The 26,778-nt window shown below is 37.0% G+C and overlaps 1 protein-coding gene and 1 long non-coding RNA gene across 2 annotated transcripts in view; one reads left to right on the plus strand and one right to left on the minus strand.

Annotated features, from left to right (window-relative positions):
• LOC149786538 (uncharacterized) overlaps positions 1 to 26,778 on the minus strand; it is a 192,469-nt gene that overhangs the window by 47,056 nt on the left and 118,635 nt on the right. Inside the window, exon 16 of the mRNA XM_089975945.1 lies at positions 4,426 to 4,447. Coding sequence (XP_089832071.1) covers positions 4,426 to 4,447 — 22 coding nt within the window. The remainder of the gene's footprint in view (positions 1 to 4,425; positions 4,448 to 26,778) is intronic.
• LOC149786539 (uncharacterized) lies at positions 8,803 to 12,045 on the plus strand. Its single transcript, XR_016425205.1, has 3 exons — positions 8,803 to 9,140; positions 9,783 to 9,927; positions 11,717 to 12,045. It is a non-coding gene; the product is annotated as an uncharacterized LOC149786539 (long non-coding RNA).

Genomic DNA, 26,778 nt, shown 5'->3' on the forward strand with positions numbered 1-26,778 from the left:
ACCCTGTTTTGTGAAGGATATGATGAAAAAGAAGAAATACAAAATAACATTATACTACTGAGTAACAACGGTATATATATAGGAATATGATGATACAAATTGTTGTAATGGAGAACTTGCATTAAATTTAATTCATAGGTAAATCCTCTCTAATAATATAAACAAATTCCTAACAAGGAACAGGCTATGTACAGCTGTAGTTCTCACAGTATATTTGTTTCCATGTACAATAGCCAACTTGTTCCTAGGATATGCTGACATTAGCATGATTGTATGCTTCTATGGATGTTTAATCTATCAATGCATGCATCTATACATGAAGATATATAATCTGGAATGAATTACGCGTTATTAATCAATCTCAACCAATTTATAATGAAAATGCATGTTTTGTTACACAAAGGAATTAATCTATTTCCTTAAAGTCTTCATATCCTGATTATAGCACTCAACTGTTGGGAAAATCAAAGAAAATTAGACAAGTAAAATCAGAAATTGAATTATATAATAAATCAATGTGTGAGCACTAAGGCTTCACAGTCACCTGGATACCACATAATCCTGAAACTTTATTCAAAGAGAATCTGAGCCATTAAAAAAGTCCAATAATCATCCGAATCAGATGTGAATTCCATCACATTATGTTCACTTGAGCACAACCATGAAATTCAGTGAATGATATCAAAATTGCAATGTCCAATTATAAAGAAATATAACAAAACATACTAATGTTACACAAACAAAAATCAAGATAACAATATAACCATTATAGTCATCTAAAAAATTTCTGTCATCTGCCTCTAATATATCACACCAACTTAACTTCTCTACAGTAGAACAAAATCCATCCTTCCTTGTATCAAATTAGGTCCAGTATGCTTCTAACTTTTTCTCTCAGGGATTACTTTGCAGACAACATAATGCTCAGTGCAAGGGAAAAAATGATTTTATTCTTGTGGGTACTGTTACAATAGTGACACTTTAGAGAAAGTAGTAGAAATGAATTCATAGAACACTTACTTGCTGTTTTGTGAAGGATATGATGAAAAAGAAGAAATACAAAATAACATTATACTACTGAGTAACATCAGTATATATGGGAATATGATGATACAAATTGTTGTAATGGAGAACTTGCATCAAATTTAATTCATAGCTAAATCCTCTCTAATAATATAATCAAATTCCTAATAATGAACAGGCTATGTATAGCTGTAGTTCTTACACTATATTTGTTTCCATGTACAATAGACAACTTGTTCCTAGGATATGCTGACATTAGCATGATTGTATGATTCTATGGATGTTTATGTGTATCAATGCATGCATGTATGCATGAAGATATATAATTTGGAATGAATTACTCGTTATTAATCAATCTCAACCAGTTTTTAATGAAAATGCATGTTATGTTGCACAAAGGAATTAATCTATTTCCTTAAAGTTTTCATATCCTGATCATAGCACTCAATTGTTGGGAAAATCAAAGAAAATTAAGACAATTAAAATCAGAAATTGAATTAGATGTGTGATGTGATGTGATTTTGATTTTTAACGTAGCTTTAACAATTTTTCAGTCATATTGCTACGATGTCTGCAATGTGGCAGTTTATAGTGATGTCTAGCACTGGGGCATCATGCCGCAGACATGTGGCATGATGTCCCATCCAGTCACATTATCCTGACACCAGGCCGACCAGTAATAACACTAACCTCTTAATGCTGAATGCCAAGCGAGGCAGCTGTTAGTACCATTTTTTAAGTCTCTGGTATGACTCGGCCAGGGATTGAACCCACGACGTCCCGCATCCGAGGCAGATGCTCTAACCACTAGGCCACCGGAGCGGTGAAATTGAATTAGATAATAAATCATTGTGTGTGCACTAAGATTTCACAGTCACGTGGATACCACATAACCTTAAAACTTTATTCATAGAGAATCTGAGCCATTAAAAAAATTGAACATTCATCCTGATTAGATTTCAATTCCATCACATGATGTTGACTTGAGCAAAAACATGAAATTCAGCTTAGGATATCAAAATCTCTACAAAAACAAATTCAGAGAGGTAAAAAGAAATGTTAAACCTCTCACGAAGAAGATTAACTAGTAGTGACTATATGCTGTCGGGTAAACAGCTAAAGTTTTGTTTTAAACCAAAATATCATAATAAAATTAGATTAGCTGAAGAAATTTTTAATTCTTCTAGACACATGAAATTAAAAGAATTTTTATGATAAAACACACAACAATGCAGAGGGTGAATCAAATTATTTTCATTCTAAAACATGGGTTACATCAACACAAATCATCTTTACACAACTAATGGATATGACTCCCATTAAATATTTAAACTAACGTGATCACACAAGAGAAATTACATGAGAATCATCATAAGCGATATTACTGTAATATGTCTAAGGATGAAATTGAGTCTTTACATCATCTAATGAAAGATGATAGTATTGTAATTAAAATGGCTGATAAATCAAACACTGTTATTATTATGAATCTGGATGATTATGTTATATAAGCTGAATGTCAATTAAATGATGGAAAATACTACAAAAAAATTAATGAAGACCTGTCATTCGAAATTAAATCAAAAACTTCCACATGCATTCATGAAATCCCTAAGAATAATAATTCTGAATATGAAGAACTGGATACTTTCCCTTTGCAAATATGTACACCTCAAGTTCTAATTATTACACAAAACTCATAAAAACCCTGACCTTAGTTTCCCTTTAAATTATCCAAGACAAGCCAATATTTCTGGTTGTAATTCTTATACTAAAAACCCATGCAAATTTATTGATAGTGTTTTACAACCTTTAATGAAATCACTTCCACAGCTGTCTGACAACTCAGTCCTGGTACCTTTAAATGTAACATTACTATATACCAACATAGCTCATACAGATGCTATTGAAGCATGTAAATATTTTCTTGATAACAATCTTAATAATAACACACTATCTAGTGAAGATATTTGTAAAATAATAAAACCAATCTTGGAAAATAATTATATCCAATTTAATAGTACAAATCACACCCAAATAATGGGTATGACAATGGTTAATCCTATATAACTCCTTCATAAGCTTCCCTTTTCAAGGGTAAACTATAAAAGTTTAATCCAACTGTTTGGTTTAGATTTTTCGATGAAACCTTTATGATCTGGAACCATTCAGAAGAACTGAAACTATTCATTGATTGCCTAAATGATTTTCACCAGATAATTAAATTTACTTATACTGCATCTAGTACGCATGTTTCATTTTTAGATGTATATATAATAAACAATATTGATAATACTATCTCTATTAATGCTTGCATCAAGGAAACTAATATCCACCAATATGTGGAATATTCTTCTTGTCATCCCATGTAAAATCTGTATACCATATAGTCAGGCCAAAAGATTCAAATGCATTATTTCAGATGATTGTCAATTACAAAATTTGTTGAATGAATTAAAAACATATTTCCAAAATAGAAATTATCTTTTACATATCATTGATTCTGTGCTGAGCAAAGCCCATAATCCGACTCAACATGAGGCTTTAAACACATTAAAATGTATGTTAGAGAAAAATATAATTCCTTTCACAACACAGCATAATCCTTCATTACCTAATATAGGCCTTATATTTAAAAAATATTGGAGTTTCGTAAATTTATCAAACAAAAACAGCATAAAAACATTTTACAAAAATAAAACAATTCTTGAGGACAGAAGATCTTTTATTTGATGGAAACTGACAGAAAATAAAACAGATGTTTTTAATCATCTAAATGTAATAGATGTTGGTGCTCTCAATAAGACAAAGTACTTATTTTAGTAGCTCCAATACAAAAGAAGTCTTTTCTCTCTGTTATAAGGCTGACTGTGATTTATATGATAATCTGTAAAATAGTATAACAAGCAATATGTTAGACAAATATTTCAACAAGTTTAAGAAAAGTTACTGGATTCGTAAGTTAGATACTTTGTATCATAATGGCCTTATTACCAAGGCACTAAACAAAACTATAAAATTTTAATAAAATAATTTAATTGTTGTATATCCTTTATAAAAATATAATTTTATGTATGACTGTCTCTATTTTATTATTTTACTGATTTATTACTAGTAATAACATCCATACCTGGGGAAGATGGGACTAATACAAGAATGTTTTCCTTTATACTGGGTTAAAATTGGTCCAGTGTTTCTCAGAAGACAAAAATGTCAAATATTAAAGGATGATGGGCGATTAAAGTGCATGATATGTGTAGGGCCATACAATATGCTCACTGGCTGAAAAAGAAGAAATAGCAATAAAATATGAAGTTTACATTTATATACAGAGTAGGAGGGTTCTGAAAGGGAGTCTAGCAAATTATTGCCTTGCTAAGGCATATCAATTCGTATACTTACGTATATCCTCTGAATGATGTTCCTAAAAGTATTAAAAAATAATATTTTTAAATTTCATCATTCATTCATCTTAGTAGTTTCAATTATTTACATACAATAACATCAATCTATTTAACTCTCACTAAACCCTTTAGACTAAACTTGCTAAGCTTGTGATTATGGTGTTAGGAATCTGCAACATTTTTCACTTACCAAGAGTAATAGTGATATTTATATATTATATGAAAGAGGAAAATGGGCAGACATTGGATGATTAAGATTTTTAAAAAATGCTGCACTACAAATAAAATCCCTAATTATACCACTAACTAACAAGCATGCAAACCTCAACAAATTCAATATCAATCTGCTGGAGATACCCACTGGTCCATGTGAACTTTCACTAGTAGCATGACATGATTTTAACAAGCTTAAAACTATAAGCACTATAATTCAATGTCTGAATAAAATCATCTACCTCTTATTGTTTTTCATACATGAACTTTATTAGTAATTAACAACTTATCACTAACTACATTATGCACCTAATTTGCAATACTGATGGAAACAACCAATGGAATTGCTCACATATAATTTTTAAAGGAATTGTCTACAGCAGAGTATGCCTGTTCTGAAAAAAGCACTAATTTAAGTGCTAGTTTCTATATAAATATCATAACATTATCATTGAATTTACAATGAAACATGGTAATTTACTAGACATTAATCAACTTATAGGCATGGGGATATAAACAAATGTTCCATATCATGAGCTTAATGTTTGCAATCTCTTCACTATTTCAATGAAGGACCTGTTCTACACATTTACTATTGCCAACTATTATTACTATTTACTATTGCCAACTATTATTTCCAACTAGCAAGCTAGTGACAAGAGAAATTCAAATATTTTACGAATGAAATAATTTTGGGATTCCACAAGAAATTTATTCTTAATCAGAAATAATGGCAGCATTTGGGACATAAAACAAGATATTATGCAATACACATCAACATAGGATGTTTCATTTGCTCAGTGATCACAAAGAACTGTAGGAAGTTCAATAGAGAGAAATAATTCAGTAGGTATATTATTTATGGTCAATATTTCTAAACACTGACTTTAGCAGTAATTTTAAAATACTCTTTGGGATTCAGTTCCATCAGAAACTAGAAGTTTGATTATCACATCTTGCTTTAAAAAGAATCCTTCAAAGTACAACCAGACATTATTAGAAATCTTTGGTGAAAAGCTCATGTCAAAATGACTTACCCTTTAAAAAAAAGAGTAGCTAAAAGATGATGTTTAACATGGCCAACATGAATACTTTAGAATTCAGGTCAGCACATATTTAATTTAGGACCAACTAGACATCATAAACCTCATGTCAATACGACTTTCCATTCAGGCTTAGTAGCAATAGCACGATTTTTAAGATAGCCACGCTGATGTAAACACTGGAAATCAAATAAGCACGATTTTCATCTAGGACAAGCAAGGTGCCATAATTAATTTACAAGATCACTTGCTCAGCATAAAAAAGTCATGTATACAATCAGCACAGTCCCCCATATCTCTCTCCCATCCTGTGGGGACTTGTCCTGACTTGTAACTTAGAAACTTTTCATAACCACACCCTTAACATATATGCAATTACTGGCATTACAAGAGAAGTTATGGGTTTATTATCAAGTCCCTGGGCTGAACCAATTTAATCCGAACTTGGAAAATACTATAAATCCCACCAGAGGGAAACAATGACCCAATGGTTATGGTATGGAACTCCTAACCAGAAGAGTGGGTTTGATTCACACTATCTAATCAGTGTGAACCAATTATCAAATGTCACCAAATGCTTTGTCTTTGTACTGTGTAAGGTCATTTACTTGTATTCACATTTATGTTACATTATTAGGTTCATGCGGATTGTGTTAATTTGTCCAATATTTGGATCTTATACACACAAATATCAATCATGATTCTTTTTTAATTTGAGTCATTCATCAATAAACATTGTAATTTTGTTGCCATCAATCCCAAGTCCAACCCAGTTACCTTGTTACACCTGTTTACCATATACAAGTTTTCTACCAGTGCTTCTAAAAGCAGCACTGACTAGGTTTTGAAGTTGACTATCCTTTGGACTGAGCTGCAAATACGAGTACTTTTACAGTGCCAAGCAGAGATCTGCCTCTTACAGTAAATAACTGACCTGAGTCCAATGTTTTCCCACACAACAACTCTTTGACTGAGCCTCCAGTGTGGTACAGTCCCGTACAGAAAAATCTCACCAGTTCACATGAGCTGCTCATAAGCTGCACACGAGAACCTTGTTAGAAATGTATGCAAATTGGGTAGATTTTGCAGGCTCATGTGTGCAGTTTGTTAGATCTTGTGAGCCAAGGAAAAACTAACCTGATTCTCACGTGAGCAGATTTTGCTCACGTGAGAATCTAAATTTTCACATGAGAAAGTAGAACTTTGAAAAACATTCTTTTCCATTACATACAACCATGTTTGAAAATAAGGCAGAGTTCTAATTTCTCATGTGAGTTATCACGTGAGAAACTTGGACTTTGATTCTGATTAAACACTTATTTCAAATTTATTCAAAGTTGGATTTTCTCATGTGAGTTATCACATGAGCAATTTGGACTTAAATATTTTGTGTAAATGTTGAATGTCAAGCATCTCCATTATTGTCAAATAGACATAATTTCTATTTTGCACTTGTTCATGTTGCTTTGTTGTATTTTTTAAATTTTAAAACATCTTCAACTTATTTTCTCACAGTGAGTTTTAATCTTAATTTGACCCAACAGGCTCCTTGTATTTGAACATATTAAGGTTCATTTCACTGTTCATAAAACAAAACAATTCAGAATTAAGGTCTCGTATAACCAGACTACCCATTAACCTTTAACAGCTGTCAAAGAATAGAGTTACTAACTTGCATATTGACCGTGGTTAATGTTTAATAAAGTAAACCGTAAAAAGGTGAAATGTTTCTCTCCCCAAAATACACAGTTTACAAATATAAAAAGGAAATAAAACTTTTGCCCTAAAATGAATCCTATGTTCCATAAACATATGATGCAGCTCCTTTATTCACAAACTTCTAAAACCCCACTATAAAATTGTAAAACAAATACATAGCCACATATCTGGAAAAAAAAAAAAAACACTGATGCACAGTCCTTTTGGCCTAATAAACTCTCAAGTCATTTTCCAGAAAAATTGGAGAATTACATAAACTACGTCGTTTTCTTCCATGCCTAACATTCGCACAAAAAGTCAATACAATCTTATACTTACTGAATTGTGTAATTCGGCTTAGGGGTCATCCATTTAGTACGTACGCAAAAATCTGGCAAAGCTTGACCCCCCCCCCCCACGCATTCATACTTTTTTTTACGCCCCCCCCCCCCCCCCCCCGCGTACGTACGCTTGACGCCCCCCTCCTCATATTCTATAAAACGGCCTATGTTTAATCCACGCAGAAACCATAACGGATTAATAATATTAACGTGTTTAATAAAACATTGTCCACCGACGTTGAATGTCTGGCATCAAAGAAATACGCGGGGTAACATTAAACATTTTGTCTAGTGTCCGCCAAAATTCAAACGCCAACTGAACAGTCGAACAGGTTACGTATTAGACAAATTATTATCGAGGTTTCACGCCAACCCCGTTTCCTATGCATATGTACATTATCAGTATAAAAAAAAAACATGTACTGTACATAAAATTTAATAAATCCGTAAGAAACTGCCTAATCCAGTCGTGTTTGGTTGTGTAGCTGTTTCGCACTGTTTTACACGTGTATATTCTTGGCAATGGAAAATTTTGCTTATTTGCAGCCTTTTAAATGTTGTGATCGTGTCATTTCAAAGTTTATAAAAGAAATTTCCTATTGAAATAATCACAAAACAAATCACTGACGTTTCCGTTAACTTTTCTGTGACCCAGGTTATAAGAGTACACGGTGGAAGAATCGGCTTGTTAGAACCATTAGAGTGTCCTATGGGGCATGGGTCGGAACAAGCTACTGTAAAAACATCAAAATTAACTTAGTCTATATTAATTAACTTATTAATGATATGAATTCACTTATAGCTCAGTTTTCATGAAACATCAGATAATAAAATAACATTTATTTGATAAATAAAATATAACATTAAGAAATACCTGAGTACATGTGTACAAAGGAGTGTAAAACCAGAAGGGCTCCCATGGTTGCTTACAATTTAAATGTCAGTCATACAGTAGTATAAAATAATAAAAGTATTATTTTTATACTAAATGTATGACTGACTTTGATATTGTAATCAATGATACAAGCCCCTATGCGTACAACAACGTGTTTACTAATAAATTACCCTTTATGGCGCCTCAGATAAACTCAACAGATGCTGGATGTTGACCTACAGTGTACATGTAGAATAGCACTTTTAAACCGAACAGACAGAAATTTACGCGCGGGCCATGTTCTCTTAGCAAGGGCCACGCTGTTCATGAAGAAAGTTATTTAATATTCTCCTGCAACATGTTTGCTCTTAAAACATTCTGACAGCAAGAGTGTGGGCATCATTAAAATATAGAAACCAACACCAACATCTAAAGATGTCCACGTCGGTACTGATGTTAATGTCCAGTACGAAACTGAAGACGTCGACGTGCTGTTAGGGAAGATTCAAGGATTATGAAAGACTGGTTCTTTGCCGAGAAAGAGGTAAGTTACTTTTTCTCATTTCTTTTTACAATTTTCGCATATAGAATGATCAAAGTGGATAGCCTGAATCATCGACATTATAAGCATAAGCATAAATTCGCATGGTCGTTTAAAATTGAGCCAAGGGTTTGTTTCAGATTTTACTTAAAGATAATAATTCAACCTCCTGTTTCTAAAAATGATATCTACACCACACTATCATCGAATATTTAAGCCTTCCACAATTCAACTGTGCAACCATGTATGGCTCTTACCCCCACCCCCAATAATAATGCGGGCGCCTCAGTGAGGAGCACTTGCGTTACCGATTGAAACAATATGTACAAACATAAATGTTCTTCGTATTATTTTGTTGCTGATTGGGTGGATCAAGATAAGCATACACGATTGAGAACCAAATGCAGTAGCTTGATTCATAATTTTATTCCTAAAAGACATTTGCCCTGTCTGTCAAATATTTTGATTGGTAAATTTAAAATAGAGATTTAATTGGATAAGGATTACAGCTTTTCTTAATGCTTATATACACTTATAGACTAGGACTCTTTTGCCAACCAAATCGTTTTCTCATTTCAGTGCATTCTTTCTGTTCTGCATAGATTTAAAAAAAGATCAATTATACTAATTTTGTTCTTTTTACAGATTAAATTTCATGAAGGTCACAAAATTTAATGAACACAACAAAGTTAGAAATCATTTGAAAGAAGTGCAAAACATTGACAGCAGCAGGAAGAAGTCAGACAAAACTGCATTGCCATGCTAGAGGAAATTCCAACTCCAGTAAAGGGTATGTACAAGACGCTTCAAATCTTTTGATGTAATACACATGATAACATATGCATTTCAGACTCTAAAATTTTACCCCCAATACATTTTTGTTTTTAAATATAAAAATTGGAAACCAGATTTTGAATTTCTTTATATATTGCAAATGTACATATTTTGGAAAAATGTATCCTAAAAGTTTTGGAGAAATCTTCCAGAGGACTGTTCCAGAAGTAGAGATGTCAATTTTTTGGAAATTTCTAACGTGTACCCATCATTCCTAACGATTGGTTACCAGAGTATACAATCAAAACGAAATTGTATTAAATGTGAAGCTGAACTGCTTTGTTGTAGGTTCACATGTTCCAACCCCAAAAAGAGCTGTAAGCATAATTATTACTAACATAAGTGGCAAAAATCATAATCTGAGCACGAGTATAAATTACATGCCATTATTACAGAAAACTGTATGAAAAATGTATATGCAGTTATAATTTTTGTCACAAATCAGCTGAACTCGTGTGGATTAGTAGTATGGATGAGAATAGACACAAAAGAAATTATAAATTATTTGTGCATAACAGTCATTTCGACTAGTGTACATGTCTACAGTAACTTTCACGAATTGTCATAAAGTCCATAAATGTTAATTGTTGTATTATCCTCAACCTGCCATGGTTCATCCCATAACGACGGTCCAGTGCAACATGTTTTTAAGTTTAACAAAATCTCTTTTCTCTAACATTTTTCAGTTACATAACATCCATCAGTTGCATTGATACATCCCGGGTTATTTTTGTTGTTGTTTTTTCTTCTTTTTTTAAAAATGATACCTGGTGCCATTTATTTTCTATTTAAGCTGGACTGCTATGTGTGTAGTATCATAATAGAATGAATCTAGGGCAGATGGTTTCACATTCAAGAACCTGTCAGTTTTCTTGGAACTGTTTGATGTAAAATTCATGCAGAAGTTACAAATGCATCAATTTTTATTTGATTTTTTCAAAACTGTTATTAAGTAGCAAACTTTTTTTGATCTTTATATTTCAGTCTGTATAGTTGTCCATTTCATTCATTTTTTGTCCTAACATGGTGGTATAAGAAGTGCATGTTACAGTAGCCATGTTAAACCAGACATTCATTTTGTGCTTAATTTTATTTGACCCAGATAATGTCACCAGGATCTGAAAACAAGAGTGTTTTAAGTCATGAGAAAATTGGCACATGAACCATGGACAGGCATGAAGTTAGGATGGTCAGGCTTGAAATATCAGCGTTGATTCTTAAATAGGTCACTTGAGAAAGGATTGTATTATTATACAGACCACGTATGACAAGTAAATTGTAAGCAACCATATGAGCCCCTGTGAACACCTCTTTTTTTTAACAGGTACCCAATTGTTCGTTTTATTACCCAGGTTATTATCTATGGGAGAATACCCGGGTACACATTGGCATCTTTATCCAGAAGTAGTCAAATTTGGAATATGCAACATGACTTGCAGGTATCTCATCAACAGTGCAGTTTATATGTTTGCTACTAAACTATGGTAATTCTATTGGTAGAGCTATTTGACTCATAGTCCAAAGGATGAATTTTCAGACTGGGTTGGCTGCATAAGTGTGTCCTTGGGAAAACAGCTGGCTCCTATTTTCACAGTGTGATAAAGTGCCATCTAATCCAAACTACAATTATGTATTTTGCCTTTACCTTGTAAAACGAATCTTTAAAAATCAACCTTACATAATGTCTCAAATGCTGTGATCAGAAAAAAAAAAAACTTCTACCAACTTTTTCATTTCCATTTCAGGTTTCATTTTTCAAAAGTTCAAAACTGAGCCTGCTAACTTAAATTCAGTGGTCAACAGGAAGTGCATTGATTCAAAGAGAACAATCTCCAAGTGAAAATATTGTTGCAGACTGGCAAATAATGAAATTCAGAAGCAGGAATGTCAATTACACGTTTTGTTTGCTTCGAATTTTCTGGAACGGTGAAGAATGGTCTTCATGTGAAGCAAATTTCCAGCAGTATCTTTCATTATGACCTTAAAGTGTTTAGAATAAATGTGATGTATTAATATAACAGGTACATACATACATACATACATACTCTAGTTGTCTTACCTTATTAAAAGATCACTAATCAAACTCAAGTTATATGCTTATGATTACTAGATTTGAATATTGATCTTAATCTGTTTAATTCTTGTATTCAATAAAAACTAAATACTATGGTTGTTTTTTGTTGTTTTTGCTCATGTGAGCAAGATGCTGCTCACGTGAGCAAAATCTTGCTCACATGAGCGAGGCGTGGCTCACGTGAGCAGATCTTGCTCACGTGAGCGAGGTGTGGCTCATGTGAGCAAGGTGTGGCTCACGTGAGCAAGATATTGCTCTTGTTAACAATTCCTGCACATGTGATTTTCTTATTAGAATCTATTTGCTCACGTGAGTTCTACCTAATTTGCATGTTAAATTGCACATGAGACTAACCTGAGTTAGATCTCACGTGAGAATCTCATGTGCAGAAGGGTAGGCAGTTTTGGTGTGGGGTGGCAAGTAACAGAGGCTGGTTATTTGATCCTGCTGCTCAAGTTCAGTCACTAAATAAACATCCACATATGACAGTGAGGCCAAGGAAGGGAGTCAGATGATATTTATGATGATTAGGCCATGATGATTACTATACAACTTTGCACTTGACCTTTCTCCATGATTATATGATATACACATAATTGTATTTTCGACCTGACCTTGTCCAAATTCAAGTTCTTTGTCAACCTGGCCATTAACTTTTAATTTGGTCAGCACAGGATTATGAAGTACAATGGAATATGAAATGTTTAAACAAGGATTCCAGTAAAATACCTTTATGTACAGCATGACTTGCTCACCAAATAATAAAGAAGCCTAATTTGCATACTTGGAGTGGCTACTGCTCATATGCTCCAGTGACCGTTGAAGGCTGGGTGAAACCAGTTTGGTTAAGCAATCGCTGGATGCTGACCACAGAAGACAGATGACCACTGATTATGTCACATTTACATTTGGTTAAGAAATGCCTGGATGATGACCACTGAAGACATGTGACCACATGCAAAGTGATTTTGTCTTTGACAAGTAATATACAATTTTAATGTTTTTACTCCTGAAGAGATAAACACGATGACTACAGATCAAGGGTCTTAAACATGTGGCCTGAAGCCCATGCAGATATTTCCTGTGGCCTGCAACAACAAAGGGAATTTGTAAAACGATTAACAATGCAAACTTTTTCTTCAGTTATAAATCACTTGGGCCAATGTATTAGTCCTCGTGTGGCCCTCATGGTGATTTGAGTTTTAAATCCCTGCAACAGAAGTATATGTAGGTGCACTTGATAAAAGAGTTAAGCAGTCAATTATAGAATCTTGCTGCACTAAGATCAAATCAAGTTGAGTAACAGGATCTGGACAGCACATGATTTTGTTCTGGAACTATTTTCTGCTTTCAAATACGGTGTAATTCTAAACATATGTATCTTTTGCTGAGTAAACAGTTTAACATGGTATCACCACATTTTCAAAGCAATTTCCTTTACAGAGCTTTTATGTAATAATATAATTCTACACTTTGTTTATTGTGAGAATGCATTTATTATTATTCTCCTTTATCTGGCTGCATAACCATTCCCCTGTTTCTATCCAGTAACTGGAGGTGAAAAATCGCAGTTTATTCCCTAGGGGTGCAAGACTACCCATACAGAAATTTCTAATAGATTCCGTATGGAATACTTATGGAATCCATATGGAATAAATATGGACTGAAAAACTTGTGGAATCAGACAATTTATTCCATATCAATTCCATAAGTACCGCACAGCAAGTGAAAATTCCACATGCAATAAAGTTGCAACTTTAATCCATAAGCACTTTTTTCCATATGGAAAGCAGGCTCATGTATTATAGCATCATGGAAAATACTCTCTGAAGAATTAATAACCTAAACTATCTGATCAAAATAGAAATATTGGTGGGAGTTTGAGTACATGTATATGTCAGTGTAGCTGATGTGGAAGGATGAATACATACTCATATAAATTTGAAGAAACATATGTATGTCAGTTTTCTTTAATTTATTTCCACAGATGTTTAAAAACAAAGACCTGACCAAAAAAGTAGGGAAAATGTAAACATGATCAGAAAATTAATATTAAAATACAAGCATACGTGAATATTTGGTGCAAGGTGGATTTTGGGCTTGATCTAATGTTTATTCTGAAAAGTAATTTTGTTGGCTTCCTATTAAAATATGCTCTACAAAAATCACACCCTAGTGAAAATGTGATTTAAATTTGAGCAAAAGCAATGAACATTTCTTGACATTCACTCAAATATCCTTTTTCACTAAAATTATGGTATTTTAGGAGATTTTACCAAAATTTCTGAAAATATCAGTGAAATTTTGTGATTGAAATTTCACTGACTCTGCCAACATTTCTGAAAATATCAGTGGGAATTTTTTATTGAAATGTCACTGAGAGTTTGTCAAAAATTCTAAATATATAGTGATATTTTGTGATTGTAATATCACTGACATTTTAGTAAAAAAATATAAATAAGATTTATTTTTGTTTCTTGTACAGTTTGATTGATTTTCAGCAGCATTTATATTCCCCGTTTCTGATAGCTGTAATTGTATTGTTTATTTTGGGAACAATAACTTCTTTCCACATCTTTCTGTATTATATTTCTTTATCAAATTTTGTTATTGTTGTTGCATTTTTTAAAATTAAACTGGATTTAACTGCACTCAAACAAGTTTTCTTGTTTTCTGTTTTGAATCAGAATTTTGCTTTTCTCCTGACCTGAATCTGATTTTCCTCCATATGGACCCTTTTTTAATATCATCTCTGAAACTTTTTTTTAAATAATGCTCTATCTGGTCCCATTCCGAAATGGGCTTTCTAATAAGTATTTGTTTCGTTTATTATTTAAAGGATGACCATTGTAAAGAGCTTTCTGATTGGTCAAAATCTTTCGGAAACTGACGGGAATGCTAAACATGGCGATTTGAGCAGGATGCGAGTTTGAATAACCATTTGAAAAATGTGTGGCAAAGAATATAGCTTGAATCAAAGTCGATGGGATCATACTTGATCAGTGTGTATGTACAACTCCAAACTGATTAATTTCCAGAATTTAAGGAGGGACACCAGTAAAACTCAAAACTGATTAACTTCCAGGATGAATTTAAGGAGGACAGCGTATAGATCAGTGGTGGGAATTCTTGCGAAATACCCATGTCTATCAAAGATGATCATATCTTTGCGGAATTTTCTTGGCCCACACGCAGAACCATCGTTCAATATCATGAGGCATTATTGTGTATATTATCAAAATATTCTAGGTGTGTTGGAATTCAGTGTAAAATAAGAGTACTTCTATCATGATAAACGTTTGTCACGGCTGCTTATGGAACAAGGATTAATTCAAGAGACCACAACAGCATCATAGTTTGTACATTAATCAAAAATCAAGTTGCAGTACAAATGACATGGCAGGTTTTTAGCATTTCTTTTCATGTCTCAAATGGATGCCTTTCTGTAATTTTGCATTATTTTCACAGTTGAATTTTTCAATGCAGATTAATATTTTATATATGTTTATGTGTTCACAGATGCCTGTGCATATATTCCAGGCTTGATACTTTGATTTTTAAAATCACTTAATTATTTAGTGTCAAGCCAGATTTTTCACATCATGTTGTATATACTATAAATATTGTACATACAATATTGGGGGGTGCGTGGCCTGGGCCTGACATCCCGCTTGCCAAAGGAAAGTGAAGCGTCTCTCATAGCCTTTCCTTCCCAGGTGTAGTGATCGCCGCAGGACCACTGTCTCGATCTGCGGGGCAGGAGGTTACTTGCATATGGCCTCTCCTACACTATTGTGTCCACAGCAGCACCTTCACACAGTGCCCCCCGTTTTAACAGAGCCTGCTGTGTGGCGCGACCGAGTACCCGGCGGTATAACTGGGTGGGCAGACTGGGCTCATTAGCCTTGGCAGGCAACCAGTCTAAGAGAAGGGAAATTCTGACCCCAAACCCGGGCAGATGAAGCTTGTTAGCCTTGTCAGGCAGTTCATCTAGGAGAAGGAAACAATGATTCAAAACCAACCAAGTCCCATCCATTGGATTATGGCTCCACTGCCTTGTGGATATCTTCGGGAGCAGGAAAGGCTACGGGAGTAAACCCAGACAGAAAATCAGGAGTGGAGTCCCTAAGGCGGCTGGGGGTCGACTACGGCCTCCTTCCGGCAGCTCCTGCATCCAAACTGGTGCCAAATGTCATGCTCAGCATTCCTTTGGACCCCACCAGCAAGGACGAGAGGGGGATCCTGACGTCTGGGCAGCCCAGGATCTCCATTCTCCACGCCCAGGCTTGCGCCCTGGAGAGGACACTCCAGTCTCGCTACTGAATGAGGAAACAACACGGAAGCTGACAGTTTACGGGTTATAAGTCCCACCTGATTGGCGTAGGGAAGGGGCGCCACGGGTCAGCTTTGACGGTGGGAGGGATCATCGTGTCCCACTGGCCAACTATCGCCCACCTCAAGCCGGGCAGCCCCCGGTCAATAAGGTGTTGACCCGCCATTGTCTGCCTGCTCCAGTGGGTGTCTGGAGCTCAGTGTGTTGTTCAGCATGACAAGCAGATGGTAATTCCACACCAGACAAAAGAAACAAGAAACCAATAAAGAAGACTCCAGCTCTTCGATTTGCAAGCTGGAATGTGCGCACCATGTGTACAGGCTTCTCCGACGATCTCAGAGAAGTGGACACCAGAAAGATGGCCATCATCGATAGAGAACTCACCAGACTAAATATCAGCATAGCTGCCCTCCAGGAAACCAGGCTCGCCTCTAGTGGCTCCCTCAGAGAGGAAAACTATACCTTCTTCTGGAAGGGTCGAGAACCTGAGGAGCCCCGTCAACACGGAGTGGGCTTTGCCATCAAAAACAATCTCCTGGCCTCGGTTGAACCTCCCACAGGGGGCACTGAGCGTCTCTTGTCCATCCGCCTCACCACTGCTTCAGGTCCTGTCAACATCATCAGTGTCTACGCCCCAACCCTCACGTCATCAGAAGACGTGAAGGATCAGTTCTATGGGCAGCTGGACGAACAGATCAAAGGATGCCCCAAAAATGAACCACTATTCCTCCTCGGCGACTTTAATGCCAGAGTAGGTGCGGACCACGAGTCATGGCCTACCTGCCTCGGATATCATGGCACTGGAAAGACCAACGAAAACGGCCAGAGGCTGTTGGAGCTATGCACCTACCATGGCCTGTGCATCACAAACACCTTCTTCAAGTGTAAGCCACAACACAAAGCGTCATGGAAACACCCCAGATCTCATCACTGGCACCAACTCGACTTGGTCATCACCAGGCGCTCTGCCCTTAACAGCGTCCTCTCCACCAGAACCTACCACAGTGCAGACTGTGACTCCGACCATGCCCTTGTGAGCAGCAGAGTGTGACTACAGCCACATACGCTACACCGCTCAAAACCAAAAGGATGTCCTCGCATAAACACTGCGCAGATGTCAGTCCCTGTCAAGGTGGAGGAGTATGTGTCTGCCCTGAACAAGGCTCTCCAGGACCTGCCTGAGTACGATGCTACAGCCAAGTGGAACGCCATGAAGGGTGCCATCTACAGTACAGCTATGTCAACATTTGGCAAGAAGGAACGACCCAGCCAGGACTGGTTCAATGCACACCTATCAAGGATGGAACCACAAATTGAGGAGAAACGAAAAGCCTTCATAGCTTACAAAAAATGCCCTAATGAACGGATGCTTGCTGCTCTCAGAAGTGCCCGAAGTAACACCCAACGCATTGCTAGACAGTGTGCGAACGAGGACTGGCAACAACTGTGTGAAGGGATCCAGCGCAGTGCCGAGTCCGGACACATCCAAGGTATGTACAGTGGCATCAAGAAGGCTCTAGGCCCTACAGTGAAAGGGGTCGCTCCCCTGAAATCCCTGACGGGAGAGAAGATCACAGACCGTGGGCAACAGATGGCCAGATGGGTGGAGCACTACTCAGAACTATACTCCCGAGAAACGTCAGTCACTGATGCAGCCCTCAGCAGCATAAAGAATCTGCCCACCATGGAAGAGCTCGACAAAGTGCCAACCTTAGAAGAGCTCAGCAAAGCAATCGACTGCCTTCCAAATGACAAAGCACCAGGTAGTGACAGCATCCCGCCTGAAGCTATCAAATGTGGAAAACCAGCATTGATTAAACCACTGCACGAGATACTTTGCCACTGCTGGGAGGAAGGAGTAGTCCCCCAAGACATGCGTGATGCCACAATTGTGACCCTTTACAAAAACAAGGGCGACCGCAGTGATGTAATAATTACAGAGGGATCTCGCTCTTGAGTATTGTTGGTAAAGTGTACGCCCGCATCATACTCAACAGACTGCAGTTGCTGGCAGACCGTGTGTACCCGGAATCACAGTGCGGCTTCAGAGCAGGTGGGTCGATGACAGACAAGATCTTCTCCCTACGACAACTCCAAGAGAAGAGCAGAGAGCAAGGTCAACCACTCTACATGATGTTCATCGACCTCACCAAGGCATTTGACTTGGTCAGCAGGAAGGGCCTTTTTGAACTTCTGAGTAAGATCGGTTGCCCCCCAAAACTCCTCAGCATGATAATCTCTTTCCATGCAGATATGAAGGGAACAGTCCTGTATGATGGATCCTCCTCAACCTCCTTCCCAATTAAGTGGTGTGAAGCAGGGCTGCGTGCTGGCACCAACACTTTTTGGGATCTTCTTCTCCCTGCTCCTGTCCTACGCCTTCGACACGTCCGCGGATGGCATATATCTACACACCAGGTCTGACGGGAGGCTGTTCAACCTGGCACGACTGTGCTCAAAGACCAAAGTGAGAGCTGTGCTCATCAGGGAGATGCTTTTTGCAGATGATGCAGCTCTTGTGGCCCACACCGAGGAAGCCCTCCAGAGACTGGAAAACCGTTTTGCTGTTGCCTGCATGCAGTTTGGTCTCACCATCAGCTTGGAAAAAACAAATGTCAGCGTGCAAGACAGCACCATTGCCCCTTCAATCAAAATCAACGGTGTCACCCTGGAAGCAGTCAACAACTTTACCTACCTAGGGTCAACCATCAGCAACACTCTCTCGATTGATATGGAGCTGGACAGAAGGCTTGGAAAGGCAAATACCATCATGGCTCGATTAACGAAGAGGGTGTGAGAAAACAACGCGCTGACAGAGCACACCAAGGTCCGAGTCTACCAGGCCTGCGTTCTCAGCACCCTTCTATATGGAAGTGAGACCTGGAGTACCTACATGAGGCAAGAACGCCGGCTCAACTCCTTCCATATACGGTGCCTAAAACGCATCCTGAAAATCAGCTGGCAAGACCGTGTTCCACACAGCGAGATCCTGCAGCGTGCAAGTACCCCCAGCATGTACTCCCTGCTAATTAAACTCCGCCTTCGATGGCTGGGTCACGTCCGACACATGGAGGATGGAAGGCTGCCAAAGGACATCTTATATGGACAGCTGGCCACTGGCATGAGAAGAGTCGGACGCCCCTCACTCCGTTTCAAAGAGGTGTGCAAGAGGGACATGAAGGCATGCAACATTTCACCCGATGGCTGGTAAGAGCTGGCCAAGGACCGAGGCACCTGGAGACTGATGGTAAACAATGGCATATCAGTCGCTGATGCGAGGAGAGGCCAGTTGGCGGCAGAGAAACGTAAGAGAAAGAAGAACGCAGCAGCAACCACAGTAACGCAGACTTCCCAGTATGTCTGCACCAACTGCAGTAGGGACTGTCACTCATGTATAGGCCTGCACAGCCACAGCAGACGATGCCAACAGAGACAGACAACACCCCAAGGGCGCTATTCGCATGGTCTTTCGAGACCGAGTCGCCAATGATGATGATGATGATTGTACATAACAGATAGAAGACCTCAAGGTAGATCAGTAGTGTAATTAAGTTTACTTCTCTAAATAAAGTCATTATTATTATTATTATTATTATTATTAACTCCCATATATCTTGGCTTGGATGTCATATAATTACAACATCTGTAAAAAAAAAAAAATCATGCAAACTTAATATCACCTTGGTTAATAAAGTTCTGTTTAAGTCATATTCATTATTAATCTGAAACCTTCTGAAATGTATGAAAAACTTCAGTAAAATACTATATAATGATCAAAATTGTAGTGAAATCTCACAAAACTTTTAGTCAAATATTTGTGAAATCTCACCAGACTTCTCAGTGAAATGAAAAAGACTTCAGTGATGCCATCATGGATTAGGCTTTGTATGCGAGAAAGAAAATGAGGACAAGAAAAACCTAATTCTTATTTGATAATGTCTGTCAAAATAAAATTTATATCCATTTAAAAATTATGGTGAATATTCATCATTGATTCCCAATAATGTCTAAGAATCATTAGGCAGTTTAATAGAAATCTGAAGCAGATTTTTTTTATGGTTTAGACAGAAGGCGCTTAAAAAACCAGTCTGAAATCTGCCTTAAGAATGCCTGGAAATTTTTGTACAGGATGAAATATTACCAAATTCCATATAACTATTTGCAAATTTCATATGGACCATTTACAAATTCCATATGGTATATTTGCCAACTCCATATGGACTATTCACAAATTCCATATGGATTATTCACAAATTCCATATGGATTATTGCCAAATTCCATATGGAATTTTAATTTTATTCCATATGGACAACCTACAGATCTCATGGACAAATTAGCATATTCCATGAGATTTTCCATACGGAGTCCATAACATTTCCATATGGATACAGTGAAATCCATAAGAGTGCTTTAACTATAGCATACTTTAAGTTTTGACTTGATCAAAGATGGCCCCATCGCTTAACTGGCTTGAAGCAGCTGTTCCGTTTTTTTGTGCCGTTTTCATTATATTTGTGCTTGTTACCTGTTTTCATCTTCATTATTGTGTTCATTATGTATTGGCTATTAAATTCATATGTGTTTCTTCATCTCCTTGTTTTGGAAACGAGAATAATTAGACTTTTTCTCAGCTGTTTTTCTCCACTGTTTTTGAACAAACCGCCATCACGTGATACTCGCCAGTCAACCCGTTTATGATATGATGGACCCTCACTAATTGCTTTAAATGTTCACTCCTTGGCTCTCCACACTACATTGTGCTCTAGACTAAATGAACTGGGACTACATTCATCATTACCTAAATGTAAACAGAAGTCAAACAAGAAACGTTGTTTCAAAGCTGGCCAGCGTAGAACAGGAAGAATTCCAGTTATCTCCCTTATTTTGGCACAACCATTTAAAAAAAAATTGACCGATAATTTCGATAACCTAATTCAAATCCCAATTAATTCATCAACCTTTCTGTCAACTATCTCAGAAATACCTCTGCACATTGCATTATTCAATGCCCAGTCAGTAGGACCACCGGAAAAGCGCACAGAAAGAGTTAAATTTATCAACGACCAAAATGTTGACATATTTTTTGTGACAGAAACATGGCTAGAAACATCAGGCGATGAGCCCAAGTGTGCAGATCTAACACCCACTGGTTACTCCATCAAGTCGTTCCCCCGTAATTCTCGCAGAGGTGGAATTGCTGTCATCACAAAGAACTCCATGATAAAACATCTTAACTATACCACAACATTCAATTTGGACCACACATCATTTGAACTAGTCCAAACCACACTCACACTGGAGCAAAGGTCAGTCCATTTTTTCTGCCTATACCACCCTCCTCCTAGTAGAAAAAACAAGCTGGCTGACTCTCTCTTTTTGGAGTAGTTTCCGAATCTCCTGGACTATGGAAATTCGATAGGTAGCCACCTGATTATTCTTGGAGATTTCAACTTTCACTTTGACTGTCCAGCAATCTCAAATAAATCAAAACTCATAGATTCCATTAATGTTTTCAACCTCAAACAGTCAGTTTTTCCAACCCACCCATAAACATGGTCACATTTTAGACTGGATTCTTCATAGACCTGATGATAACATTCTACGGTCCTCCCTGGTATCCCATGACCTTGCATCAGATCACCTCTGCATATGCCATCTTGACGTATCAGTCCCTAACCATCCACCTTTATCTGTTACTAAGAGAAACCTCCGTATGATAAATAGAACCAAACTAATGCATGACATCCAAGCAAACCTAACAACTTGCTTACCTCCTACCACAGAACAACTCGATAACTGTCTGCGTTCATTACTTGACAAACATTCCCCAGCTACCGAGTCCAGAGTATCAATTCAAAAGTGTTCTCCATGGTATAGCAGTGTTAGGGACCAGCTTCGCACTGCTAAAAGAGACTGCCGTAAAGCTGAGAGGCTCTGGCTGTCCACCAGACTCACTATTCATCAGCAAATCTAAGAAGTCGCTAAGAAGAATGTCACAAATACAGTCCATGCAGCGAAATCAGCCCACTACACTACTAAGATCATGGAAAGTTCCAGCTACAAAGAGCTCTTAGAGATTATTAAGAAGCTAATGTCAAGGAATAAATCAACACCACTTCCAACTACCTTCTCTCCAGTCGACCTCCCGGACATGTTTGCAAATTTCTTCCATCACAAAGTACAAACCATTAGAGATAAGCTTGACACCACAATTTCAATTGACTCGTCATCACCATACACTTGGGATAGAGAATTTGAGCGGCAACCATTAGCAACATTTGAACCTGTCTCTATCGATTTCATACGTACAATCATGATGAAGAGTGCACCAAAGTTGTGTGAACTTGATCCAATTCCAACATCACTGCTGCTTGAGTGCTTAGATCCAGTATTGTCTTCACTAACTGATGTTATTAATACCTCTCTCTCATCTAAGGAATTCCCATCATTTTTCAAAACTGCCATTGTAAACCCTCTGCTGAAGAAACCAACACTAGACCATAATGATTTAAAGAACTACCGCCCAGTTTCTAATCTCCCATTCATTTCAACAATCTTAGAAAACGTTGTTCTATCCCAGCTTGTATCTCATCTAAATTCAAATAGCCTTTTTCGCAATGTACAATCTGCATATCACCCTTGCCACAGTACTGAAACTACTCTTCTAAAAGTAGTTAATGACATTCTCTCTGCGTTGGATGGTGGAAAGATTACAGTTCTCACCCTCCTTAATTTGTCTGCAGCATTTGACACAATTGACCATGATATATTACTTCACCGTCTCCAGCATGTATTTGGCATTTATGATACAGCCTTACTGTGGTTCAAGTCCTACTTGGTCAACAGGACACAAATTGTATCTGCAAATGGAATACACTCCAGCCCAGTTGATCTATGTTGTGTTCCACAGGAATCTGTTCTTGGACCTGTTCTCTTCATTCTGTACACTCAGTCGCTCTCAAGTGTCATAGATCGTCATCCAGTGTCTCACCAACTGTACGCTGATGACACCCAAATATACAAATCTAGCCACCCAACTGAAGTTGATGCTACCATCCAAGGTGTAGAGAGATGCATTTCTGATGTGAAATCATGGATGACATGTAACAAGCTGCAGATGAATGATGATAAAACTGAGGCCATTCTGATCACATCACAAAGACTTTCTCATTCACATCCTTTACCTCAAACAATAAATATCAGCAACACCAACATTAAATTCACACAATCAGTACGAAACCTAGGTGTTACTCTGGACAGTACTCTCACACTGCACCAACATGTCATGAACATATGCAAGGCTGCATATCTTGAGCTGAGACGCATCAGCTCATTTCGCAAATATCTTTCCATTGATGCCACTAAAACACTTGTGTGTTCATTAGTACTCTGAAGTCTGGACTATTGTAACTCAATTCTGTCTGGTTCATCTCAATATCTACTCCAGAAACTTCAAAAGTTCAAAACACAGCTGCTCTATTCATACTCAGAGTACCACGATCAGAGCACACCTCCCCGCTGCTCTGTACCCTACACTGGCTATCCATTTGATCCAGAATCAAACACAAAATTTGTTCTCTGTGCTACATTTCACTGTCAAGACTCTAGTCCAACATACCTATCTGACCTCACCCATGTGTACACACCAGCAAGATACTTGCGCTCCTCTTCTGACAATCGTATACCCATTATTCCCACTATGAAAACAAAGTCATATGGACAGTGTTCTTTTGCATACCAGGGCCCAGCAACGTGGAATGAATTGCCCACTGAACTTAGACACAAAGACACAATGATCCCATTCAAGAGGGCTCTCAAAACTCAGTTATTTCAACTGCAAGAACAAACTTAAAGACCTAATAATGTTTCCTAGCTGAAATATTCTCAGCATGTTTTTTTTTTAATGTTTTCCTAATTTCATGTTGTTTGTTTTTGCAATAATATTATTATGTTTCTTATCTTATAGGTGTTGTCTAATGTTGTAAAGTGCTTAGAGCTTCTAAAGATTAGGTGCTATACAAAGTCCTCATTATTATTGATATTTTTATTATAGAATAGAAATGTCCATATGGATATTTCTGTAAAAGTATGTATGGATTCCATATCCATTCCATGTGGAACATTTCATATGGGTGAAAGTCAAAAATCACCTTGGTGTCAAAACTGGGGGTCAGATTGAGTAAAAACAAACTTTGGAACCAAAAATGGGGGTCAAATTAAAATGTTGCGGGTCTCTAAAGCGCAAATGAGGGTAAAGGGAAACACTGATGTCCCACACTGAAGTCTTTGAGACTTAATTTAAAACTATGTAGCTCTCTACATTTGGAACTCTAGTTACAGTGGCCTTAGTTTACTTTGTGACCAGACTTGATCACCATTATGCAAAGTCACATAATGTTAAATTACAAACATTCAAACAAGTTGCAAATGCTCAGAAACTGTGGTCTTCAACTACATGTAGGAGAATGTTTGAGAGACTCTGTGTGTGTGTGTGTGTGATTTGGATTTTTAATGTAGCTTTAACAATTTTTCAGTCATATCGCTACGATGTCTGTAGTGTGGCATTTTATAGTGATGTCTAGCACTGGGGCATCATGCTGCAGACAAGTAGCATGATGTCCCACCCAGTAATATTATCACAACACCAGGCCGACCAGTCCTAACACTAACCTCTTAAATGCTGAGTGCCAAACGAGGCGGCTGTTAGTACCTTTTTTGTAAGTCTTTGGTATGACTTGGCTGGGGATCAAACCCACGACCTTCCACATCTGAGGCAGATGCTCTAACCACTAATCCAAAGGAGCTGTTTGTTTGAGAGACAAGTGTTTGAATCAAGTAATACCTAAAACACATCTGGGAACTTTAGTACTAAAGATAAAAAGATTCATGTGGGTGCCCAAGTTCTCCACTGAACAGTCCCATCATTCACTGGAAACTTTCCAATGAAAATAAATGTATCCAATGTCCATGAATATTCCTTTCCTCCTCATATGTTAAAAATATTAGTGTCACATATCTTTATTATTCTTGTGATTTTTAATTATTTTTGTTATTAATATTTGTTTATACTTTTTTCTGATATTATTATTACTTTGGTTTATTTATTTTTTGTTTCTTATTTATATATGTATTTTCCCACACACACCATTTTTCACAGACCCAATTTTGCAATGACCCATCATTGCACAAAATTTGATATCAGAAATTTGATTAACTGCCAAGATGTTAGTGCAAGTAATTTCTCTGATTAAGTACAACACCACAGACTATTATTTTGCAACAGTAATTACTACTTTTGGACTGAGACAATTTGGGCATGTTGATGAAAATGAAAACATGCTCTATACTCTCAATTTGGACAGTATTAAATATGTCATTCTCAAAGTACAATCAGTAATCAGTTCACCCTATTTTCCATGATGCACCAGAATCTGAATGAGTACAATGTGTTCCTGTAATAATATGCAACTCTCAATTTCAGAATGGCTTTGGTTCAGGTTCACCATGGATATACTGTGGTAGCTGGTTCTCTTGTTCATCCATCACCCATTTGTAACCAGTAAGCAGTACACATATTTTGTCCCTTTTCTTTTTGGACTATGGCATGTCAAATTCAAGCACTGCTCAATACATGTATGTGTGTGTGTGTGATTTGGATTTTTAACGTAGCTTTTAACAATTTTTCAGTCATATCACTATGATGTCTGTAGTGTGGCAGTCTATAGTGATGTCTAGCACTGGGACATCATTCTGCAGACATGTAGCATGATGTCCCACCCAGTCACATTATCCTGACACCATGCCAACCAGTCCTAACACTAACATCTTAATGCTGAGCACCAAGCGAGGCAGCTGTTACAATACATGTGTATTATCCTTTCGTGAACCAATGTTTTAGATTGCTACAAAGTGGATTTTAAAAACTGAACTGTAATTCATTGCAATATGACTCAGTATTAATCAATATTTAAATTAGTTAGCAATTATAATACCAGAACAATGATTATTTTAAGTAATAAAACTAGAACCAACTTTTAACATAGGTTGCCTCTACTATAGTCCCTAGCTGCTATTGTAAATATTAATTATATTAATGATATATTGTAAATATTAATTATATTAATTATCTTTATATAAAAAATTGAAGTGATCTTCATCTATGAAATGTTGGCCCCTATGACATTTAAATATAAGCAAAATAATGAGTTCGTAACACATAGTCCTCTGAATGAACTAATGCTCTACTGTCTGAAAAGAACTTCCAGAAATTGAAAACAACACCTTTTCTTCCTTTTCACTGCTGAGCTTAGAAACTAGATGTGACATTATCCAACTAATAGTAATAAATTTAAAATTATCTGCTGTGGATACAAAATTCATACAGCTTTAATTTAGGACT

Source organism: Sinohyriopsis cumingii, chromosome 12, assembly GCF_028554795.1.
Source record: "Sinohyriopsis cumingii isolate HCF-2022 chromosome 12, ASM2855479v2, whole genome shotgun sequence".
Taxonomy (NCBI): domain Eukaryota; kingdom Metazoa; phylum Mollusca; class Bivalvia; order Unionida; family Unionidae; genus Sinohyriopsis; species Sinohyriopsis cumingii.